Consider the following 21709-nt stretch of genomic DNA (forward strand, 5'->3'; position numbering starts at 1 on the left):
TTGCATGGAGCACAGCTTCTCGAAGCCTACAGAGGCTCCCGGCCGCACAGGCCCCTTCCGAGCCTGACATCATCTCCAACACCCACGTCTGAGGCTTGTTCAGGAACAGCCTTCCCCTCCTCTGCCTTCAGGGCCCAGACAAAGTCACGTGTGTGACCCCCTCTTCCTTGATGGCTCCAGAGAGGAGGCAGCCCCGTCCTCCGGGCACAGATGGCACTGAGGGCCGATCTCTGGAGCTCAGCGGGCCCTGGGCCCTCTCCTTCCTGGGGGTGTCTGGGGGGCTCAGAGCACACCAAGAGCCCCAGAGCCTGGGCGATTCCTGACACATGGCGAGGAGGAGGGGGGCAAAAAAAAGTTTGCTGAGGGAATGAATAAAAGAGAAACTAACGTGGAGTAAAACACCCCTGAAGTCTCCAAAACTGAGTCTAGCCCAGGGTACTCAACCCCAGGGGGAGAGTGCGCCACCCGGAGGACATCAGACGTCTCTAGACCTCGTCCTTTGTCATGACGGGAGGGAGTCCTGCTGGCATCTAGTGGGTAGATGGCCTGGATGGGGCCAAACACCTCACAATCAACACACAGCCCTGACAATCAGGAATTATCCAGTCGGGGCACCGGGGTGCCTCGTGGGTTAAGCAGCCGCCTTTGGCTTAGGTCATGATCCCGGGCTCCTGGGACTGAGCCCCACACCCAGCTTCCTGCTCAGCGGGGAGTCTGCTTCTCCCTCTCCTCCTCCACCCCAAAGACTCAGATACCCGCTCACTCGCTCTCAAATAAAATCTTAGAGAAAAAATCATCCAGCCTGAAATATCAATAGTGCCGAGGTTGAGAAACCCTGGTATAGCCCAACCAAGAGAGACCGGTCCTACGGGGCCTCGCTGTCAGGAAGAGGGTGCTGCGGCCCCCCCCACCGGAGGCAGGAGTTGAAGAATGAGGGTGGGAACCGCACTATCCCTGCAGAAAGCTGGGCCACCTCCCAGGCTGGACAGCCTCGGTGCGGGTCTGAGGGCCAGGCCGGCGTGGACTAGAGCCTTACCTGGACCATCTGATGTTCACACTTTCTCCTGTCACCACACACAGCAGCCTGGCCGTGTCCCCCTCTGGCACCATCATAGTGGAGGGCAGCTCTTCGATGGTCAGCTCCCCTAGGCCCAAGAAGGAAGCATGGTCAGCCACTCGCTAATCCTGGCCCACCTGCGCCGCCTGACCTCAGAGGTCACTAGCCCCACTCACCCTTCCCCCCAGGACTGCCACCTTACCCAGAACTCTGAGCTGGACCCATCTCTGGTCTCGGTCCTGCCCGTTGAAAGCAACACAGGCATAGAAGCCACCATCTTCCATAGCCACGTGGCTGATGACCAGAGAGCCATCAGGCTGTAACTGGTGTCTAGGGACAAAGCATAGTCAGGTGGCTCCATCCCGAGGGGACTGGCAGGGTCTTCCTTTCCCTGCAGAAGGCCGAGTGGACCCTACTATTCTGTGGGGTCTGAGCAAAGGGCCATCTGACCTTGGGCCCTGAGGTCCTCCAGCTGCTGGCACTCTCATGCACTTGGAGGTGCCCGACTTTGAAGCCTGGCAATAGAAAAACCCATTCAAGCTTCTGGATACAAAATAATTCCGGTGTGGGTTTGTGGTTCTCGCTGTACTCATTCCGTAGGCCCAAATCTTGGTTCTGCCCCTTAGAGGAGCTTTGTGGTGGCAAGTGCCCGTGTGTAAAACAGGGACAGGAGTGCACCTACGTCAGGGTGGCTCTTGGGCAGAGGGGACCATGGAGAACAAGCCTCATGCTCATAACAGGTACATGTCAGCTGTTGTGATTACAGCCAGAAATGGGTCTGTCTCCGTTTTGTCCCTCAGCCATCACCCCTCCTTAGCTGGCCCATTACTCCTGCCCACTCACCCCTGGAAAGACCCAGAAACCGAAATGTCAGTTGGCCCCAGGAGCACTGCGGCCCCGCAGCATCTCTCATGAGCCACTGGGTCCTGCTCAGGACTGACAGAGGTGGCGCCTGGCAACTCCGTCCCCCACAGTCTGCACGGGGTCAGGGGCTGGCGGTGGGACAGGAGGACTAAGAGTGGAGCTGAACACAAACCTGGGGGAAGAGAGGGGCTGCCCATCTCTCTGCCACTCAATGGTGGGGGGCGGGAAGCCCTCAGCACGGCAGGTCAGCCGGGCCCGCTGGCCTGGTTGGGCTTCCACCACCCTGGGCTGGTTCCTATCCAGAAGCAGCCTGCAGAACACAGCCCCCCCCCACACAGCCATCAGGGGGACCCCTTGCACAAGCCCGAGGCCCCCTTCTCTCCTTCCAGATTCAGCTTCCTGACAGCTGCCTCATTCGGGTCAGGACGCCACCACAACCGCCTGGGACTCTCCCGCCTTCCCTGCCACCTGCCCCCACCCCTGCCCCAGAATCTTGACTGTCCCCTCCCTGCCCTGCACCTCGGCTACTCAGTCCTTGACTTGGGCCTTCCAGCCCTCTGCAACCCTTCCACAAACGTCCTTCAAGGCCTTGCAGACTCTCTAGTTCCTGGTGCACTTCCCCTCCCTCAGCCCCTGGGTCCTGGGCCTTGGATCCCCCTCACCTGCTTGGGGAGGGGCGGAGGGCTCCCCCTCTTTCTCCCATCCTCACCGAGCAGACCCCGGTGCCCCACCCCGCCCCCTCCTTTCACCACGAAGACCCCCATCACCCCGGGCCTCCAGCTGGGGTATACCCAGAGCAGGACGGCACTGCGGGAGTTACCTGGCCGTGGGCCGAGGCCGCGAGGAGGAGACGGCCCCGGGGCCCCGTCTGTCCCCCACTAGGCTGGAGTCCCAAGGACTGTGGCCCTGAGCTGGGTCCCTGGTCCGAGGGAAGTGCCTCGGCTCAGCCTCAGACAGCACGGCCACATCACCCCCTGTCAGGAGGCCAGAGGAGGTGAGCTACGCGGAGAATGTGGCGGAAGGAAGGGGGAGGGCCATGAAGCTGGCCGGGGACATGTGGAAAAAAGAGCGCCCCGAAGGGCGAGACCTCCACCTGGGCCCAACTGGAGCACAGGGTCCCTCCCGGCCACAGCCTCCCGCCTGGGGCCCATGGAAATCCCCTGCGCAGGGACACAGGACCGACCTATGACACGAAGCTGGATCTTCGGAGAGTCACCATCCTGCCTGCTGCCACCACAGCTGTAGATGCCAGCGTCCTCTGCCCGCAGGGGACGGATGACCAGGGAGCCATCAGGCTGCAGCTTGTGCCTGAGTGAGGAGGCGGGGGTCTGAGCTCTGGCTTCTGACGACAACGAGCCCGGCCTGCCTGAGGCCCCCCGCGCTCCTCCCGGAGGGGACTGGAGCCCTGCTTGCCCCCTCCTGCCCCAGGGGACATCGGGGGCTGCCACACACACACCTGTCGGAGGAGACGGGCTGCCCGTCTTTCTGCCACTGGCCATGGGGCTCCAGGGAGGCGTCGTCATCTTGGCAGACGAGCTGCACCAACTGCCCCGGGGACACCTGTACCAGGGATGGCTCCTGGCCGGCCAAGCTGACCCTGGGGAGGGCGGAGGGGAGGACCCGTGCTGCTGGCCTCAGTGCGGGACCGGGGGCTCCCCTCCATCAGTTCCCACCCCAGAGACTTGGCATCCATCCTGTCTCCAGCACTGTCGGGGTCAGGGGATCTCCCGGGAGGCCAAGCTCCAGAAGCCAGTGGCCTCGGGAATGTCCCCTCTCCATCCCCCCACATGCCCTTGGACGTTGCTACCTCAGCCTGGTCCTGTGACCGCTGCAGGGTGGGCGCAAAGCCCAGGGCATGGAGGAGCCCGGAGAGATCCCTCACGCCAGGTCCGGGTGGGGAACTAAACGACATGCTTGACCCCTTTGGGATGTAAAGTTTTACTTATTTGGTTTTTACTCTCCCCAGAGCTCTCATGACACAGTCCCAAGACTGGAACCCACAGTAAACCTGAGAGAACATCGCCATTTCACACGTCAGGAAGCGGGGGGCTTAGAGAAGTTGGAGGACTCGCTGGAGGTCATGAACCTGCAAGCTTTTCCGACCACACAGGCCTGGGGTGTAGGAGCGAGGTCTGACCGAGATGGCACCACCATCTGCGGGCAGGTCTCCTGTCTCCCAAGGCAGCTTCCCCGTGTGTGCAACGACAGGACCGCAGGGCTGTCTGGAGGACTGGGGGGGGGGGGGGGGCGGCGGACCTCGGGGGGAGGGGGTTGGGGGGGCTCACCTGTAGGAAGAGCTGCGGGAAGGCGGCGCTGGTCGCCCCGCATCTCCGCCCAGGCCAGGGGCGCTGGGCCCCAGCTCCCCGCGCCAGGGCCGCTCTCCAAAGGCCTGCGCGTGGGACTCCTCCCTCGGCCCAGGCTCTCGGTCTCGCCACAAGACGCCACCGGAAGGCAAGGGCTTCGTCTGGACCGTGGCCCCCGTCCTCTGCCATCTGGCTTCGTGCTGGCCCCCGGGACCGCTGCCAGCACCATGTCCGCGGGCCCCGGCGGGAGGCCCCCGGCAGCGGCTCATGCACTCCTCCTCGGAGGCGAAGTTATTGCCGTTGCCGTGGCACCCGCCGTACCAGAACCGGTTACACCGGCCCACAGAGGGGACGAAGTACCAGCGGGCCGCCCAGTCCACGCAGGAGCCGTGCGCGCTGGGCAGCAGGCACCGCACAGGGTAGGCTGAGGGGCCAGAAGGGTGAGCGTCACCAAGCCGCGGACGCGGCCCAGCAGAGCCCCGCCGACAACGGCCCCCCATCCCCTCTGCCTTGGACTTTGGAGCCAGGCCCTTCCCAGCTCATGGAACATGTCTACACCCTCACCTGGCCCTGGGGGCAGAGACTGCTCAAGGCCCAGACCTACTAGGCTCCACCCACAAAACTAGAGCCCTCCAGAAGGTCAGGGCCGTGAACAACCTGGACTGGCCCCCTCGTGCCCCTCACCTCCCCATGCCTGACCCGGGGCACCAGAGCGCAGGCACCGAGCAGCCCAAGGGCTTGGCCTTGACGTGCTGAGCTCACGAGAAGAACCCAGCCCTCAGCTCCCAGGAGCACCTGTGAAGACGCCCAGTGCGGGCGCACCTCTGCTCCTGGACCCCTCACTGGCCTCGAACCCACCGCAGCTGCCCCCACCTGCCTGCTTCACCCGCCCACCTCCCCAGCAGAGCCCGTTCCACTTCTCTGCGTGACCATGGCTGGCTCCTGCTTGAAGCCCACCCAGGGGCCCAGCCTCTTGCAGACCCTGACCACCAGCCCATCTGGCTTTTGAAGTCCCCGTGACAGTCCCTGGCAGTGCCGCCCACATAGTCTGTGGTCCAGCCTCAGTGACCTCCCTCCAGGGCTCATCCCAGGCCGGGTGGGGACACCCCCGTCCCTCCTGGCACTGACCAACATTCCACCTCTGCTTCTAGAGGAGGCAGAGCCCCACGGGGCAGGGGCGGGGAGAGGATGAGCCTCCTTCTCTGTGGGGGCCCTGCCTACAGCTCTCCCCGACTCTCACAAGCCCGCAGGTGGTCTCAAGGGCAAACTGTGGGAAACAGGAACAACGTGGCACTGTTCTCTGACCCGGCACCTAGTAAGTGATCAGCAAATATCTGAAGAAATGAATGAATCACTGAGCTAGGAGGAAGCTCCAGGTGGGGCTCTGCGGAGGTGTGGGGCTGAGGGGGACGGAGCCTATCACCAGGAAGGATGGAGGGACACCCACTCACCGTAGCTGGGCTGGCCCAGGCAACCTTCCCCAAGAGGACCAGCAGCAGAGGCCACGTTGTCATAGCAACAGCCAAACTGGGAGCCCCGGCACTCACTGGGCTCATTCTGCTGAGCCCGGGGCTGGTGGGTCTTGGGGGCCTGGGGAGGAAGCCTAGAGTTGGGATGTTGGGGATAGGTCTGGCTCTTGCTAGGGACTCTAGGCTGCCTGGGGAAGGAGGACAGGAAGAGAGAGGGACAGAATTCTGAGCCCTTGATGCAGAGCCTCAAGGGAGATGAGAGGCCAGGGGAAGGTCAAATAAAGGCACATGCGCACACACATACACACACTCACACACACACACACACTCCAGCCCAGGCCCATCTCAGAGGCCCTGTCGGCCAGCAGCCTTCAGGGACTTCCTTTCTCCAAAGCCCAAGTTACAGAGAGCCTGGATCACAGTGGCCCTGAGCAGACTTGGGGGCTGGATGCCAGCCCCCTTGTGTGAACCAGACACTTACCGAGGAAGCCACAGCTCTTGACCCCGGCCTTCTCCTGGTGTTGTCACTGCTGTAAGACCCTGCGCAGCCCGCGTGCTGGGGCCCCTCGGCCACAGACACCCCATCAGGGCAGCACCCGTACCTAGACGGCATCACACAGTTGTCTCCTCACCACCCACCCCTGGTCCCCAACCCCTCCAGGGCCGTAAGCGACCAGCGTCCCAGGACCCAGGCTCTGGGGCTGAGCAGTCAAGGACCCGAGCGGGAGACAGCGTGTCCCCACACACGGGGCAGACCATTCTGCCTGCCGAGGCTCTGCCACGTCCGCCAACCACCCGGCGGCTGCCTGGGAGGCGGCAGGAACCGAGCAGGCAGAGCCGTCACCCTGATACCTCGACTCCAGCCTTGCCCCCAAACACAGAGGCAGAAACTCGATAAGCCTGCCCACAGAGCAAGTCCCCGAGTGGGAACGGAAGGTGAAGGAAGCACGTATCAGGGCACCTTCCAGGCTCAGGACCCTAGCCGGTGGCTGTCATTGTCCCCACCTCTCAGCAGAGGAAGCCAAGATCAGAGAAGTTAAGGAACTTGCCCCCATCACCAGAACACGGCTGGTAAGGGGCTGAGCCGGGGATCCCACCCTGGCCCCAGGCTGCTGGCCCCAAAGTCTGGGCTCTCAGTACCCCACCCCTCCGAGAGACTGGTAGACTGGTTTGGATCTGAACGCTAGAATTCTATCCCAAGGGTCTCCCCAGAGCTCAGGCCAACTTCTGTAGGGAGAGCAGAGATTTTTACCCCCACTCTGCGCATTAGGAAGATCAGCCACAGAAAGCTGAGTCACCAAGAGGCACAGCAGGGCAGCAGGGAGACACCTGCAGAGTCCCGTTCGGAGCTCTGCAAACCGCCTCCCCAGCCGACTAGGAAGAGGTCCCTACCTGCTCTGCTGACATGAGGCTCCCGGGCAGCCCTGCCACTGTGGCCCAAGAGACGCGGTGTGGCCATCAGGACAGCACCCATAGGGGCTATGTCTGCAGTCCTGGGGTGCCAAGCCAGGCCGCAATGGCTGCTGGTGCGGGGACTGTGGCAGAGAAGGAGCTAGGCCTGGCAGGTGGAGGCCCTGGGCTCCGCTGGGATTACCCGGCACTAAGGTTTGCTCCTGGGGGAGCCACCACTGGCCTCTGGAATCTAGAAGGAAGAAGGAAAAGACCCATGAGGTCTCCACCTGGCTGTTCACTGTCCACACCTGACCTGCCTTCTCCATCCCCCCTAACCACCTGCTCTATCTTCAACCTCCAGCTCCGGGGCTCTGGGCTGGGGGCGTCCACTGAGCGGCTCACCTGGGTTGGCGGCCACCTGAGGGCCCAAAGACATCCGGGGATCCCTGGGGCCAGCGAGCACGTCCTCCACGCTGGGGACTTCTGCAGGGAGCAGGCAATCAGGCCTGAGCAGTGGCCACCTCATCCTCCACGTGCCCCCACCCCACTGCTCAGGCAGGGCCTGGGACCCCAGGACAGCGGAAGTGAGAATGAGCAGACCTGTGAGTCCATAACACACCCTTCCCAAGTTTCAAGAGTCTTTAGTTATTTAAAAAAGCTAAAAGAAAATTCTGCAAAAAGAAAAGCCAGATATAAAATTCGTATCTATGCTTGATCCCAACTACATAAAACAAAAAAATGATATGTATAGATTGAACTGATGAAAAGACAAGCCATCCAATTAAGGAAATGGGCAAAGTGGAGAGCCTGGCTGGCTTAGTCAGGAAAGCACGTGACTCTTGATCTTGGGGTCATGAGTTTGAGCCCCACGCTGGGTGTAGAGATTACTTAAAAATCTTTTAAAAAATAAAATAAAGGGGGGACGCCTGGGTGGCTCAGTTGGTTGGACGACTGCCTTCGGCTCAGGTTATGATCCTGGAGTCCTGGGATCGAGTCCCACATTGGGTTCCCAGCTCCACGGGGAGCCTGCTTCTCTCTCTGACCTTCTCCTCGCTCATGCTCTCTCTCACTGTCTCTCTCAAATAAATAAATAAAATCTAAAAATAAATAAATAAATAAATAAAAATAAAATAAAGGGGCACCTGGGTGGCTCAGTGGGTTAAAGCCTCTGCCTTCGGCTCAGGTCTTGATCCCAGGGTCCTGAGATCAAGCCCCGCATCGGGCTCTCTGCTCAGCAGGCAGCCTGCGTCCCCCTCTCTCTCGTCCTGCCTCTCTGCCTACTTGTGATCTCTCTCTCTCTCTCTCTCTCTGTCAAATAAATAAATAAATAAAAACTTTTAAAAACTACTAACTTTTAAAAAAAAGCACATATAACAAAACAGTCATTGTAGAATTTAGGTGTGGATACGTGGTTGCTTACTACGCAGTTCTTCAACTATTCTGTATGTTCTAGATTTTTCACTATCCTGCCTCAAAATATTAAAAGTAGCATTACCATGTAACACCATGATTCCACTACTATTTACCTGAAGAATACGAAAACACTAATTCAAGAAAATATGTGCACCTCTATGTCCCTAGCAGCTTTATGTACAATAGGCAAGATATGGAAGCAGCCTAAGTGTCTATCTATAGATGAATGGATAAAGTGGTGTGTATACACACACACACACACATACACACACACACACACACACACACACACACACACACACACACCCCACAGAGGAATATTACTCAGCCATGAAAAAGAATGAAATCTTGCCATTTGCAACACAGACAGATCTAGAGGGTTTCATGCCAAGCAAACTGAGTCAAAGACAAACACCGAATGAGTTCAGTCATATGTGGAATATAAGAAACAAACCCGGGGCTCAGGTCATGGTCTCAGGGTCCTGGGATTGAGCCCCACACCAGGCTCTCTGCTCAGCAGGGAGCTTGCCTCCCCCTCTCTCTCTGCCTGCCTCTCTGCCTACTTGTGATCTCTGTCTGTCAAATAAATAAATAAAATCTTTAAAAAAAAAAAAAGAAAGAAAGAAAGAAAAGAAACAAACCCAACAGAGAAAAAACAGAAACAAAAACCAGACTCTCACAGACTCTCAGCTAGAGAGAACACGCTGGTGGTTACCAGAGGGGCGGTGGGTGTGAGGATGCATAAAGGGGATTAAGTTGCGCTTGTCATGATGAGCGCTGAGCATAGCATAGCATCGCTGAGTCACTATAATGTCATCTGCCATTAATGTGACACTCTGTTTAATTCCAGTGCAGTTCACACAAACGAACAGGCCTGTCTTCCCAGTTTGGGGAATCAGATTAGGGGCTGCTCAGAAATGTGGAAAAAAAAAATTTTTTTCGCCATCGTATTGTCCAACTTGGTAAGCTTACTAAAAATCATGAGTTACCATTAGAATAGGTGAATTTTATGGTCTATGGTATTTAACCACTTCAAAGTTACTAAATAGATTCATCATAAAATGGAGAAAAAAACGCAAAAAACTAAATACGGACGACAGGAATTTTTATAATGATGTATAACAGGCCATGCCCCAAAACGCTCATTGTTCCGCACCGGGGGGTGGGGGAGGGGGAGCGATGGGGAAGGCAGCGGGTGGCAGGGGCGTCCCTTCCTTCCATTTGTTAACGCATGTCAAATTTTCCACAGCGAGCACACTGCTACATAACGGAGGAAATTCATGTAAAAGAAGTGAAGGGGCGCCTGGGTGGCTCCGTGGGTTAAGTGTCTGCCTTCGGCTCGGGTCATGATCTCCGGGTCCCGAGATCGAGTCCCGCTTCGGGCTCCTTGCTCAGCGGGGAGCCTGCTTCTCCCTCTGCCTACCCCCCACTGATGTTTTCTCATGCGCTCTCTCAAATAGATTAAAAAATTCCATCCCCCTCTGGACTATATCTTGCCAGTCCCCAGGGAATATTTTTAAAATAATTTAGGGTTGGAAAAGTCTAGTAGATAAACGGTAAAATCTGTTTTCATTTCACTGCCTCTCCGGCCCAGGCCAAACCCTGGGACAAGGCGGAGGCCCCTTCCCTCCCCTGTCCCGCCACCCCCTGCCCCACGGCCCCCATCCAGCGCTGCAGTCCCAGGCCCCAGCAGCCTGGCAATAGGCTCCTAGTGTCCCCTCCTGGGACTCTTCCCTTCCACCTTCTTGGGCTTTCAGTCCTGCTCCGCTTCCCACACACTCTCTGGGCACCAGGGTCTGCTGGGCGAGTGCCTGACCCTTTGTTTTCATGGCTTTTGGGGGCCCTTGGATTTCTGCAGCCCTGCTCCCCAGCAGGCTCCCGCTCCAACTGCTTCCCCTTCAGTCTGGCCCTCAGGCAGGTGCCTGTCTGTCCTCCTCAAGATCTTTTTCACCCTGTCACTGTTGAACTCCAAAGCTTTCAGGGGCTCCCCTGGGCCTATCAGACAATTTGATCTGCAGCCCAGCCTGAGGTCCCCAGCCCTAAGAGCACCAGCCCCTGGACAGAACTCCGGCCACCATCCCTATATCCTGGCTGAGGGCGGGTTCGGGGGTCCCTGCTGGCCTCAGTCAGAGCAACTGAGTACTTGGAATGTGACCAGAGTGACTGAGAAACCACGTTTTACATTTATTCTCATTAGAATTAATTTAATTTTAAACTTAAAAACTGACAATTCATTTACTAGAAAATACTTCAGTTGTTGGGAAGATGTCCTAAGTGGTTGGGAACAACTTGGGTGTGTGAATCTACTTTTCCAACTGTACATCCTATAAAATCTAAATATAGATCAAGTATGCCACTGAAATTCTGCATCTGAATTAAGAAATGCTCTGAACATCGACGTGGATGGAATTAGAGGGTATCATGCCTAGCGAAATAAGTCAAGCAGAGAAAGACAACTATCATATGATCTCCCTGATATGAGGAAGTGGAGATGCAACATAGGGGGTTTGGGGGTAGGAGAAGAATAAATGAAACAAGATGGGAGCGGGGGGGAGACAAGCCAAAGGGGTCTATCAGTCCAAAAAAAAAGCGGGGGGGTGGGGGGGGGGGGGGGGGTGGGGAGAAGCGGGGTGGGGTTATGGACATTGGGGAGGGTATGTGCTTTGGTGAGTGCTGTGAAGTGTGTAGACCTGGCGATTCACAGACCTGTAACCCCTGGGGATAAAAAATATGTTTATTAAAAAAAATAAAAAATTGGGACGCCTGGGTGGCTCAGAGGGTTAAGCCGCTGTCTTCGGCTCGGGTCATGATCCCGGGGTCCTGGGATAGAGCCCCAAATCGGGCTGTCTGCTCAGCAGGGAGCCTGCTTCCTCCTCTCTCTCTGCCTGCCTCTCTGCCTGCTTGTCATCTCTCTCTGTCAAATAAATACATAAAATCTTAAAAAATAAAATAAAATAAAAAATTATAAATAAAAGAAAGAAATGCTCTGAACAATAAATATATTCAATTCAGAAGATCTTTTAATCTTGTGAAAAAAGAATATAAAATAGCCTATTCAATAGTTTTTATACTAATTACATGTTAAAAATATTTAAGGTTAAATAAAACATTATTTAAATTTAAAAAACATTTTTAAGCAATCTCTACACGTGACATGGGGCTCAAACTCACCACCCCAAGTTCAAGAGTTGCACGCTCTTCTGACTGAGCCCCTTAAATGTAATTCTTTTCTTTTTTTCTTTCTTTTTAAAAGTAGGCTCCACACGGAGCTTGAACTCAGGACCCTGAAATCAAGACCCGAGCTAAGATCAAGAGTCAGATGCCTCACCAACTGAGCCACCCAGGAACCCTAGAAACAGCCTTGTCTCTATGCTGCTTTCCTAATTCCTCCAAATTTTCCACAATAAACCTAGACTATTTTATTAAAAATAGCCATTAAGTTTATTTTACAATTCAGTCTGGCCTGAAAAGCACTATTAACCCCATTGTACAGATGGGCAAACCGACAATCAGGGAGGAGAGGCGCTTGCCGCGGGGCCACACCGCGGGGCCACACCGCGGGGCCACACCGCTGGTCAGCGATGGAGCAGAGATTGAAACTTAGGCTCGCTGTCAAGTCCAGGCCCCTGGTTCTTGGCCACCGTGCCCTGTGCTTCCCTTGGAGCGTCACCAGCTCGGCTCACAGGGGGCCCCCAGCAGGAGCACATCCGGGCCAGACACACCTCCCTGTGGTAGCAGGAGGCCACCATCCCCACTCGCTCCCCCAGCTGAGCCGCATCCCATGTTTTTCCTCAATAGCACAACCTCACACCAAGCAAGTACTGGCCTCTGGGCCCTTCCCCTGCAGCTCCCCGGGCCTGGGGCATCTTCCTGCCAGCGGGGATGGGGGTGAGGAGAAGGGGAAGACAAGGGTAGCAGCGGGGCGTACTCACTCACTCAGTCATTTGGTGAACGTTTACTGAATACCCGACTCGTGCTAAGCTCTGGGGCCCGGGGGCGTGTCAATAGCAAGGAGGAAGTCAAGGATCTGAGCCTCCAGGAGCCGCTAGCTAGGAAGCCAGACAAGCCAGGCACGATGATGGCCGGGGCATGGGGAGCCTGGCCGGCGCCCCTGCTCTTACCTGGAGGCAGATGGCAGGGCTGCGTGTTACAGGGCTCGGCCTCCCTGGGCTTGGAGAGCTGCAGGCTCCCACAGAGGCCGGGAGACCCGAGGGCACAGATGACCTGGCGTCTCCGGGTCCCCGCGCCGCAGCTCTTGGAACACTGGGGCCCACGGGGTAGGCGTGGGAAGAAAGGAGAGGCTCAGAAAAGGAGCAAGACCCTGGGGCTGGGGGTCCCCACAAGGAAAAGAGGGAGGGGGAAAATGCCTGGGAGGCAGGCCAGACCCAGGGAAGGTCACGTGTCCAGCGGCCTGTCAGAGACCCAAGGGACCAGGCCTGGGTGGCAGGAAGGAGACGGGGGAAGAGGCAAGCACTCACCAGACCCCAGGCGCCGACACGCCAGGCCTGCTCATGCGTTGGGGGACAGTCTTCACGCACACAGGGCTCCGTGATGGGGGGACGGTCCTCCGCGGGGCAGGCTGCGGCGTGGAGCGGAGACCCCTCATCACTGCGGCAGGTGACGCTCCGCCTCCGGACCCCGGCACCGCAGCTGACAGAGCACTGCAAGGACCAGGCTGTCGGCGGGAGCTTGCTTGTCCTCCCCCGCGCAGAGGGGCCATGCCAGGTCAGACAGCCAGACCCCCACCCACCCACCCCCGGCCCACATCCAGCTCCTAGGCTCAGAGAAGCTGAACCCCTCTTCTGAGGTCACATAGCCTACACCACGCCTGCTGTCACCAAGCTTAGGGACATTTTCCACATTTCCCTGTTCGAGACTTGAACATATGTGGGTGCTGGAAGCAGAGACCAGCAGCACCAGTCAGTGCCAGCTCCTCCTCGCCCCCCCCCCCCCCCGCAAGGTCCCCGGCTGCTTCTTCATGGCAAGACAAAGTCTGTCCCACCCCGCCCGGGATCCTGGAGAAGGAGGGAGAGTCCAAACACCTGCTCCTAGTCCCAGCCCTGGCAACAGCTTCCAAGACCATCTAGCAGGTCACTTTACCTCCCAGGATCTACCTCCCTAGCGGAGGCCAAGCCTCCCTGCCCAGCTCTGCTGCGGCCCCAGCCCATAGACCCGGGGCCCGATTCGGTCCCTACCCCGCCCGGCAGAGGCTCACCTCCCCCCAGGGCTCCGCTCTCCAGGCTGCGCAGCGCTGCAGGTTGCAGGCCCGGGTGGCAGGGGGCTTCCCAGGCTGGCCTGCGCACTCCGCCTCCCCGGTGGCCTCCTGGCTGCCTGCCCCATCGGATGAGACGCAGTAGACAGAGCGGGACTGGGAGCCGCCGCCACAGGAGGCCGAGCAGGGTGACCAGGGCCCCGTCTTCCAGCTGCGGGGAGAGGAATCCAGTAACGCTGGCCCAGCGGCAGGGGCTGGAGTCCAGGCCCAAGGGAGTCCCAGCTGTCACACACAGGAGTGCGCTGGGGATCCCCCAAGCCTGGCCCATGCTAACATCTGGGCCTGCACAGGTGTGGGGGTAGAAAGTTCTGCATAAAAGGCCAAGCGCCCGCTCTGCCTGCCATCTCTCGCCACCGAGCTCTGGTCCCTACAACACAGAGCCTGGCTGCTCCCCTCTTAGCTTTCCTGTCTTCCTCACCAGGGTCCCTGTCATCCCCAGCCAGACTCCACTGCCTCTGTGTCTGCCCTTGTTGGGAGCATCTCCTAGAGCGGCCCTGGGGCACGGGAGGAAAGGGCAGCCCCAGCAGCGCCGTGCGAAGCCAAGCCCACCACCATCCTGCAAGGCCAGCTGCCACCGAAGCCAGGAGGGCAGAAGGACTGCGCCGGCCCCGCAGGGAACCTGCGGCCTGCAGATTACCTGTTCCTGCGTGCACGCTGGGCCCCAGCAAGGGGCCACGCTCTGGGCCGGTGCAGGTAAGAGGTCCTTCGTGCATGAACAAAGGCATTACTGATGCCCAAAGGCCCCCTGGCCCACTTCCTGGTATCTGTCGAGCCAAGTCCCCTGCCGGCTCGGACAGGGCTTCCAGTACCTTCCCCCCGCTTGCCCACCACCAGCCTGGACACTCTGGGCCCTGTGTGGGCACACACGGGTGGACAGAATAGCCCCGGATCTCACGCTCATGCACACACACACACACACACACACACCCCTGCTGCTTCCCGCAGTGACAGCTGCCTCCTCTCCACTCTGCCCCAGCTGTAGGAACAACCCACCTGTTTGCTCAACACCTGGAGTTGCCTAGAGACCCCAGTGCCTTCCCACCCAAGTGCTTGGGCCCCACCGTGGGGGCACTGGCAAGGGCCTCACCGCTTGGTCTGCGGGCAGGGGTGAGTGCTACAGGGGCGGCGGTCGGCCGGCCGCAGCTGATGCTGGCACATGCGGTCAGGGTAGACCTCGTTGTCAGTGGTGCAGAACACCGGGCGGGACTGGTGACCTGCAGAGGCCCGGCCATCACGGGCAGGTGATCAGTCAACAGTCACCAAAGGCGAACTCTGGGCTGGGCACCGTTCTGCATGCATTCCAAGCGTCATCTTGATCAAGCCTCAGATGACCTCCTGGGATAAATGCCATCATTATCCCCAATTTACAGAGGAGGAAACTGAGGCTTGAGAGGTGTTATGTGCAGGTGCTGGTGCCCTGCTCTAACCTCTGGTCACCCATTCAGGGCTGAGCCTCTGCTGCCCAGGGAATACAGTGTCCTCTGAGATGCCACCACCTCCGGGAAGCCTTCTCTGGTTCTCTGAGCTTGGAGGGTGGGTAGGGGGGGACCCTTTGTGGATTCCCTGAGCCCTGGGTGCCCCCACGTGGCTCCTAGGACATGCAGACGGCTCACCTCCCCCGCACTCGGCACTGCAGTCACTCCATGAGCCGTGGCTCCAGTGGAAGCCAGACGGGGAGCTGCCCAGGGGCAGGTGGTACTCGTAGCGCACACCGGGGTTGGGCTCCTGGCTGAGGAGCTGTGCGGGAGGGTCCTCGCTGAGGCAGGCCCGCCCCCCCCCCCCCCCCCCCCCCCCCCCCCCCCGGGACCCGCCCCCCTTGGCCTGGCCTCCCCGAGTGCCCCCGCCACCCGCCAGCCCCTCACCTCGATGACCAGGGGCTCGGAGGTGGGGCCGCGAGCATAGAGCCGCTCAGGGGCCAGGTCCCCCTCGGCCCCGCGCTCGTAGTGCAGGACGGTGCTGGCTGCGGGCAGGGCCCAGGCGTCCCCGATGGTCCAGTGCCCGTTGAGGTAGTATTCTCCCCGCACGCTCTTCACCGCTGCACACGCGTGAGCCCCAGGTCAGCTGCCGCGGAGGGACCCGCCGCACGGCCACCGCCCAGACTCACCCCAGCCCGCACTCACCCAGGAAATTCCTGCTGGCTGCCACCTCCTCCACGCGGATGCTGGTGGCCCCCGCGGGAATGATGAGCATCTGGTTGTAGCCTGCGGGGGCAGAGACACACTCTGGGACCACCCACGCCCCTGGCAGCACGGCCAGGGTCAGGGACAGTGGCAGGCCTGACTGGGAAGGGGGAGGGGACAGCTGAGGGCCAGGGAGAAGGGGTGAGGAGGGGTACCCAGCCGTTGGCCGTGGGAGCCTGCACTGGGTCAGGAGGCAGAGATCCTTACCAGCCCAAGCCCACAGGCTCCAGTGAGAGCCTTGGACCTCCACCCTAAGGCCTGACCTGAGGGCCAGATCAGACGCCTGCAGGGCCACCAGGGTGACTCAGCTGGAGCGGAAGTCAGGCAAGGAAGGGACAGGCGACAGACCCTCGCCTCAACTGCCTGCGGGCCCCGCCCCCGACAACCCTCACCTCTGCTGAGGTCATTGGCATCAAAGGTGCCTGTGACGGGGTAGCAGGTCCTGCCGTCACCCCCACACTGCAGACACTTGTCCTCCTCCTCTGCGGAGTCGAGGTTGTAGTCACAGCCCACGACCTACCAGGCAGAGATGAATGAAGAGGAGAAGAAAGACCCCAGAGGTCACGGACACAGGAGGATTTGAACCCAAATCACTGCTCAGATCAGGGGGGGCAGTAGTTATTCATCGCCCACTAAGGCCGAGTGATCTGGCCTGTGGCTGACAGTTGACCCCTTTCCCCCGGCTCAGCACCCGTCTCCCCTTCTCTGGCAACAATACGTTTTCGTTTGGGGCCCGGGAGGGGGACCTCCCAGGTTGCACAAACTCCCCAACAGTGAATGTGGGGCAAGTCAGTGGGTTCCACGCCATGCTCCAAGTACGTCGTTCACAGGGCTCCCCCAGCCCAGACAAACCTGGGGCAACTCTGGGTCGCTGGGGCCCCTAAGAAGTAGACGCCCTTTCCAGCCAGAGCTGGGAGCTGCTGCTGGCCCTCTGCATACCTCCCAGGATCCCAGCGTGGACCCAGAGGAGAGAAAAGCCCAGAGGCGAGGAGACATTTCCAGCCCCTGCAGCCAGCCAGACCAGCCCTGGAGGGCTTTCTTCCCCTTTGTCAGTTTTCATGGGGTTTCTATAACTTGCCACCCAGACGGGTGCTCCTGTTGGGGTGCTTGGTTGCAAAGGGCAAAGGGGTCACAGGGCATCTGTGATGCAAAGACACCTCAAAGCTGCCCATGAGAAGACATTAAGCTCCTGAGAGCCTCTGGTGCAGGGCAGGGAGACATCCCACCATACGCCCCAGGCCAGCCCGCATGGGAGAGGGGGCAGGAGCACCACGTACCCGGCAGCTGCCATCCACACAGACGTCCCGTGTGCCAGGCTCACAGGGTGTCCCATCCACAACAGCCTCCCTGTGCTTGAAGTAGAAGTTCTCCCCCTTGGGAATGCAGTTCAGCTCACACTTGTCCGGGGCTGAGGCAGACAGAGGGGGAAACTGAGATCCCAAGCAAGCAGCAAGTCCTCTCCTGGGTACAGTGAAGGGAGGGCGGGGCCAGAAGCACACGCGTGGGGTCGGGGTTGCGGAGAGAAAGCCCTTGCCTAGGCTCTCCCAGGGCGAGAGAATCCCACTCCACCCTGCCCCCGCTGGAAACAACGTTCACAAAACCGCAGCCTCCCTGGGGATCAAGTGGAAGAAAAATCCCAGGATCGGGAAAAAGCTAGCCCCCTTGGAGAGGTCTGTCACAGCCTTATAATCAGCCCATGTGTTAACAATCCGCTCCTCAAAGTCAGTTACTAATAGACCAGAAGGCAGGTGGGCTGTGCTGTAACGTACTGGACCATACGGTTACGTGGGGAGACGCATCTCCCACACAATGCAGAATGGGGCTACATAATAATTACAAATATGTATGTGTTTATAGAGACAAAAATGTGAAGAGGGCTAGATGGAATGTGAGGGCAAATCCAAGGAGAGGCGTGGGGTCAAGGTCACTTAGGAGTTTTCATTTTTATAGCCACCTAAATATTATATACACGTTGTTTAAACAGCCAAAAGTCCTACTAGGAATGCAGTCACCTGCACCACAGAGAAGGCATCCCTCCGTGACCCTTTCTTCTGTGTTCTGGTTTTTCTACATGGGTGTATTTAGGGCACCTGGGGGGTGTAGTCGGTTGAGCATCTGACTCCATTTCAGCTCAGATGATGATCTCAGGTTGTGGGGTCGAGCCCCGAGGAGGGCTCCACACGGGGCATAGCGTCTGCTTAGAATTCTCTCTCCCTCCCTCTTCTTGCATGATGGCTCCCTCTCAAGTAAATAAATCTTTTATAAAACATGGATGGCAGTGCCTGGGTGGCTCAGTGGGTTAAGCCTCTGCCTTCAGCTCAGGTCATGATCTCAGGGTCTTGGGATCGAGCCCCGCATCGGGCTCTCTGCTCAGTGGGGAGCCGCTTCCTCCTCTCTCTCTCTCTCTGCCTGCCTCTCGGCCTACTTGTGATCTGTCTGTCTGTCAAATACATAAATTTTTTTTAATATGGATACATTCAAATATATCCATACACTGAGGAGCAGTGAATGCCACAGACCCTAGGGCCACCCCTCCAGCCAAGACCCCGCTCCCCGTGCAGCAGCACACACAGAATATAAATGGTCACGCAGCCAGATGTCATACTCCTCAGGAGTCGGTGGCAATGAGCCGTGACCAGTAATACTCAGAAGGAGGAGCCCAAGGGATCTTCTGACACATCTGAAGTGCTTTAGTCACATACACGGGTTTTTTTCTTAACTATATTGCTCTAAAAATTAACCACCCTCCTCAGAGCCACGCAGAGCAAGCCCATGCGCCCCAGGGATCCTGAATAAATGGGCTCTTGCCGTACCAAGCCCCCTGCAGCCCTGACCTTCAGTTGGCCCCCACCTGGCCTGCCCTGACCAGTACCCTAATTCCCCATGGCCTGCAGCACGAGGAACGAGGAACGCCTCCGGAGCAGGCCAGAGAGAGCAGGTCTCCAAGTGGCACAGACACGGCCTAGTGGCCTTGTTTGAAAATGTATAGGATGGAGAAGACTCAAAATGACACCGGCCCCGACCCCGTTGTGTTGCGATGAGCACCGGCTGGGGGTCCTGTGAGTTTTCTAAAATGCATCCGACAGAGCGTCTGTAATACGGCGGTAAGCACCGCGCCGTGCACAGTCAGTGGGCACAAGAGATCTGGAGCAGCTGGGCGTGGCAGCAGGGGTGCGGGTGCCGGGACGTCCACTCACCTCCGTAGTACGGCAGCCACTTGTACCATCTTCCCTGGAAGTCCTGGCTGTCGAACTGGGAGCACTGCTCCGCCCGGAAGTCCCTGGCACCCTCTGGGCAGCTCTGCAGGGGAGGGACGTGTGGGGCCTCCCCAGGGGTCCGCCCACCCCACTGCACCTGGGGTGGTGGGACTCGTCGCCACCAACCACTCCCTTTACCCCAGCAGCTCGGGACTGGGAGGTGTGGGCCCCCAGGCCTCCTGAATGCTCCCCTGCTGGGGCTTCGGGCTGCTGGAGAGGACGCTGTCATTTTGGGTGGGAAGGGGAGCAAGGGGCTTCCCGCAGCCCAGACTGTGCACCTGCGGGAGGATGCCCCGGGAACTGGGAGGAAAGGAGGGGAGGGGCCCCAGAAGCTGGGGTTCCCACTCCTGCAGGCTTTACCTCGGTGTGGCAAGAGCGGTGGCTCCGGGCCGAGCCCACGCAGCTGGAGCCCCCATCTCTCCTGAAGACGAGAACACCAGGAAGACTTGAACCCCGTGAACCAACACCCCTTCCTCCTCCTCGGGCTCTCCTGCAGGCCACTCGGGGCAGAGGAGGGGGACCTGCACACACAGATCCCCTCAGGCAGACGCGGTGAGCCCTGTGTCTATACTAGACTCAGAAGCGTATCCCGGAGGTCCTCAACTTGGGGCTACCTGCCTCTTAGAGCAAATTTCCAGAGAAGACCCAACTTTGACCTTTGGAGAGAAAGTAAGATGTAATATATACCCACCCCCCTCCTCCAAGGTCATTCTGCAGTTTAGGGAGCACATGATGCCTGGAGTAAGAGCTCGAGGCTCGGGGTGCCTGGGTGGCTCAGTGGGTTAAAGCCTCTGCCTTCGGCTCAGGTCATGATCCCAGGGTCCTGGGATCGAGTCCCGCATCGGGCTCTCTGCTCAGCGGGGAGCCTGCTTCCCCCTCTCTCTCTGCCTGCCTCTCTGCCTACTTGTGATCTCTGTCAAATAAATAAATAAAAATCTTCCCAAAAAAAAAAAAAAAAAAAAAGCTCGAGGCTCGTCCTCTTCCCACGAGGAGGTGCTCAGGAAGACTGAGTTCAACCCACCAACAAAGGTCACCCCCACATTGCTTGTGCCCCAGCGTTCACTAGCACGCATCGGAGCGCAGGGCACATAGCAGGGGCTTAAAACCTCCCTTGAAGTGGGAGACGGCTATACTCAACAGAGACCGAAGGTGGAGGAACTCTGCACGTTAGGAATTGAAGATTGTTCGTTGGTTTGCCAAGAATTTGCTGCACCTGCCACATGCCAGACATAGCACTGGGAGCTAGGGACTCGGGACTGGGGGCACAGCTCTAGCTCCCCTGAAACAAGGCTGACTGTCAGAATCAGAGTGTACTCGATTTCAATACTCCAGGCACGCTGCTCCCACAGCAAACCCACGGCTCCATGGGTTCTGCCAGTGCCGTGGCAGGACCCACCTGACCCCTGAGCAGCCCCCCTACCTCTGGGAGAAACAGGGGCGCTCCCTGACGCTGATGCCCACTCCGCAGGTCCGGCTGCAGGAGCTCCAGGGACCCCAGGGTCCCCAGGTGTCACTCTGCCGTCTCACCTTGGGAGCCTGCAGGAAAAGACACCCTCGGAGGTGTGAGTTGGTCTCAGAGGACCCCTACCTAAAAACATCCCCCATCTCCGCTTGGGAGCCCGGATTCTCTCTCCCAGAGCAAACACCAGGCGCCCCAAACACTCAGCACAAGGAGCCAAGGGCCTTACAAACCGCGCTGGCCTCCTGCACCCAGCACCCCTGAGGCAGCTAGCCACTTGTTTGCGGGGAGGGGTACCCGCGGTCAGGAGGGAGGGAGCGAGCCAGCCAGCCAGATGCCCTCCACAAGGGCTGTCTGAGGAAAGAAAGCACAGTTCGCATCAGGCATGTTTTGTTTCCCCATAATTACCCCAACCATGAGCTGCCAGTGGGGGGACGGAATAAGCTCATCCAGGCCTCGCTCCACTGGCCAGTCAAGGTCCTCACCTGCCCCTGATGTTCCCCGAACAAGCCCCTCCCTGCCCAGCCCGCCGCACCGCAAGGCAACTCAGGGACCCTCTTTCTTGCTGTGCTGTTCCCAGGGCTGCCCTGCGCAGGGGTGCGAGAGGGGGCGTGAGGGGGTGGGAGCAGAGGCAGAGGAAACCAACCCTGACCAGCCTGGGTTTGCATTTGCACTTTATGCCTCCCCCACAACTGTCGGCACCCAGAAGGGACCCCCCCGGGAGGGGGGGGCTCTGCCCCCACCCCAGCCAGAGCCAGCGACAGGAGGCTGCAGAGCTGCGGAGGAGAGCTCAGCATCCCCCCCACCCCCCAGCTCTCATGCTGTGAGCAGGAAGAGGTGGGAGGGGGGTCACTCAGGTGTTTTAAGGCAGAAAGCCCCTAAGAGGACTCAGGGCATTTTATACCCCTGGACTCATTTCACCTGCAGAGTAACGCAGGTCGGTATTACAACCCCCCCACCACGTGGCTACTTAGGTTCATTAAAATCAAACTAAATCAAACCACTTAATTCTTCAGTTGAAATAGCCACGATTCCCGGGCTCA

The 21709-nt window shown here is 58.7% G+C and overlaps 1 protein-coding gene across 3 annotated transcripts in view; it reads right to left on the bottom strand.

The window, feature by feature from the left end:
• The window catches only part of PAPLN (papilin, proteoglycan like sulfated glycoprotein), a 33602-nt gene that overhangs the window by 8013 nt on the left and 3880 nt on the right, over nucleotides 1-21709 (bottom strand). For 2 of the 3 annotated variants that reach the window (XM_059373797.1, XM_059373799.1), the window contains exons 3-26: nucleotides 20628-20743; nucleotides 19568-19628; nucleotides 19148-19250; nucleotides 17228-17358; nucleotides 16343-16466; nucleotides 15891-15971; nucleotides 15633-15805; nucleotides 15384-15507; nucleotides 14858-14984; nucleotides 14408-14473; nucleotides 13714-13921; nucleotides 12977-13159; nucleotides 12620-12761; nucleotides 7488-7568; nucleotides 7086-7335; nucleotides 6175-6295; nucleotides 5676-5814; nucleotides 4207-4648; nucleotides 3378-3518; nucleotides 3105-3229; nucleotides 2742-2895; nucleotides 2094-2231; nucleotides 1260-1387; nucleotides 1037-1145 (exon numbers count right to left, since the gene is read on the bottom strand). In XM_059373797.1, the coding sequence (XP_059229780.1) occupies nucleotides 1037-1145; nucleotides 1260-1387; nucleotides 2094-2231; nucleotides 2742-2895; nucleotides 3105-3229; nucleotides 3378-3518; nucleotides 4207-4648; nucleotides 5676-5814; nucleotides 6175-6295; nucleotides 7086-7335; nucleotides 7488-7568; nucleotides 12620-12761; nucleotides 12977-13159; nucleotides 13714-13921; nucleotides 14408-14473; nucleotides 14858-14984; nucleotides 15384-15507; nucleotides 15633-15805; nucleotides 15891-15971; nucleotides 16343-16466; nucleotides 17228-17358; nucleotides 19148-19250; nucleotides 19568-19628; nucleotides 20628-20743 (3467 nt within the window). The remainder of the gene's footprint in view (nucleotides 1-1036; nucleotides 1146-1259; nucleotides 1388-2093; nucleotides 2232-2741; nucleotides 2896-3104; nucleotides 3230-3377; nucleotides 3519-4206; nucleotides 4649-5675; nucleotides 5815-6174; nucleotides 6296-7085; nucleotides 7336-7487; nucleotides 7569-12619; nucleotides 12762-12976; nucleotides 13160-13713; nucleotides 13922-14407; nucleotides 14474-14857; nucleotides 14985-15383; nucleotides 15508-15632; nucleotides 15806-15890; nucleotides 15972-16342; nucleotides 16467-17227; nucleotides 17359-19147; nucleotides 19251-19567; nucleotides 19629-20627; nucleotides 20744-21709) is intronic. The other variant, XM_059373798.1, reaches the window with a different exon arrangement.

The sequence above is a fragment of the Mustela nigripes genome, chromosome 13 (assembly GCF_022355385.1).
Source record: "Mustela nigripes isolate SB6536 chromosome 13, MUSNIG.SB6536, whole genome shotgun sequence".
In the NCBI taxonomy this organism is placed as follows: Eukaryota; Metazoa; Chordata; class Mammalia; order Carnivora; family Mustelidae; genus Mustela; species Mustela nigripes.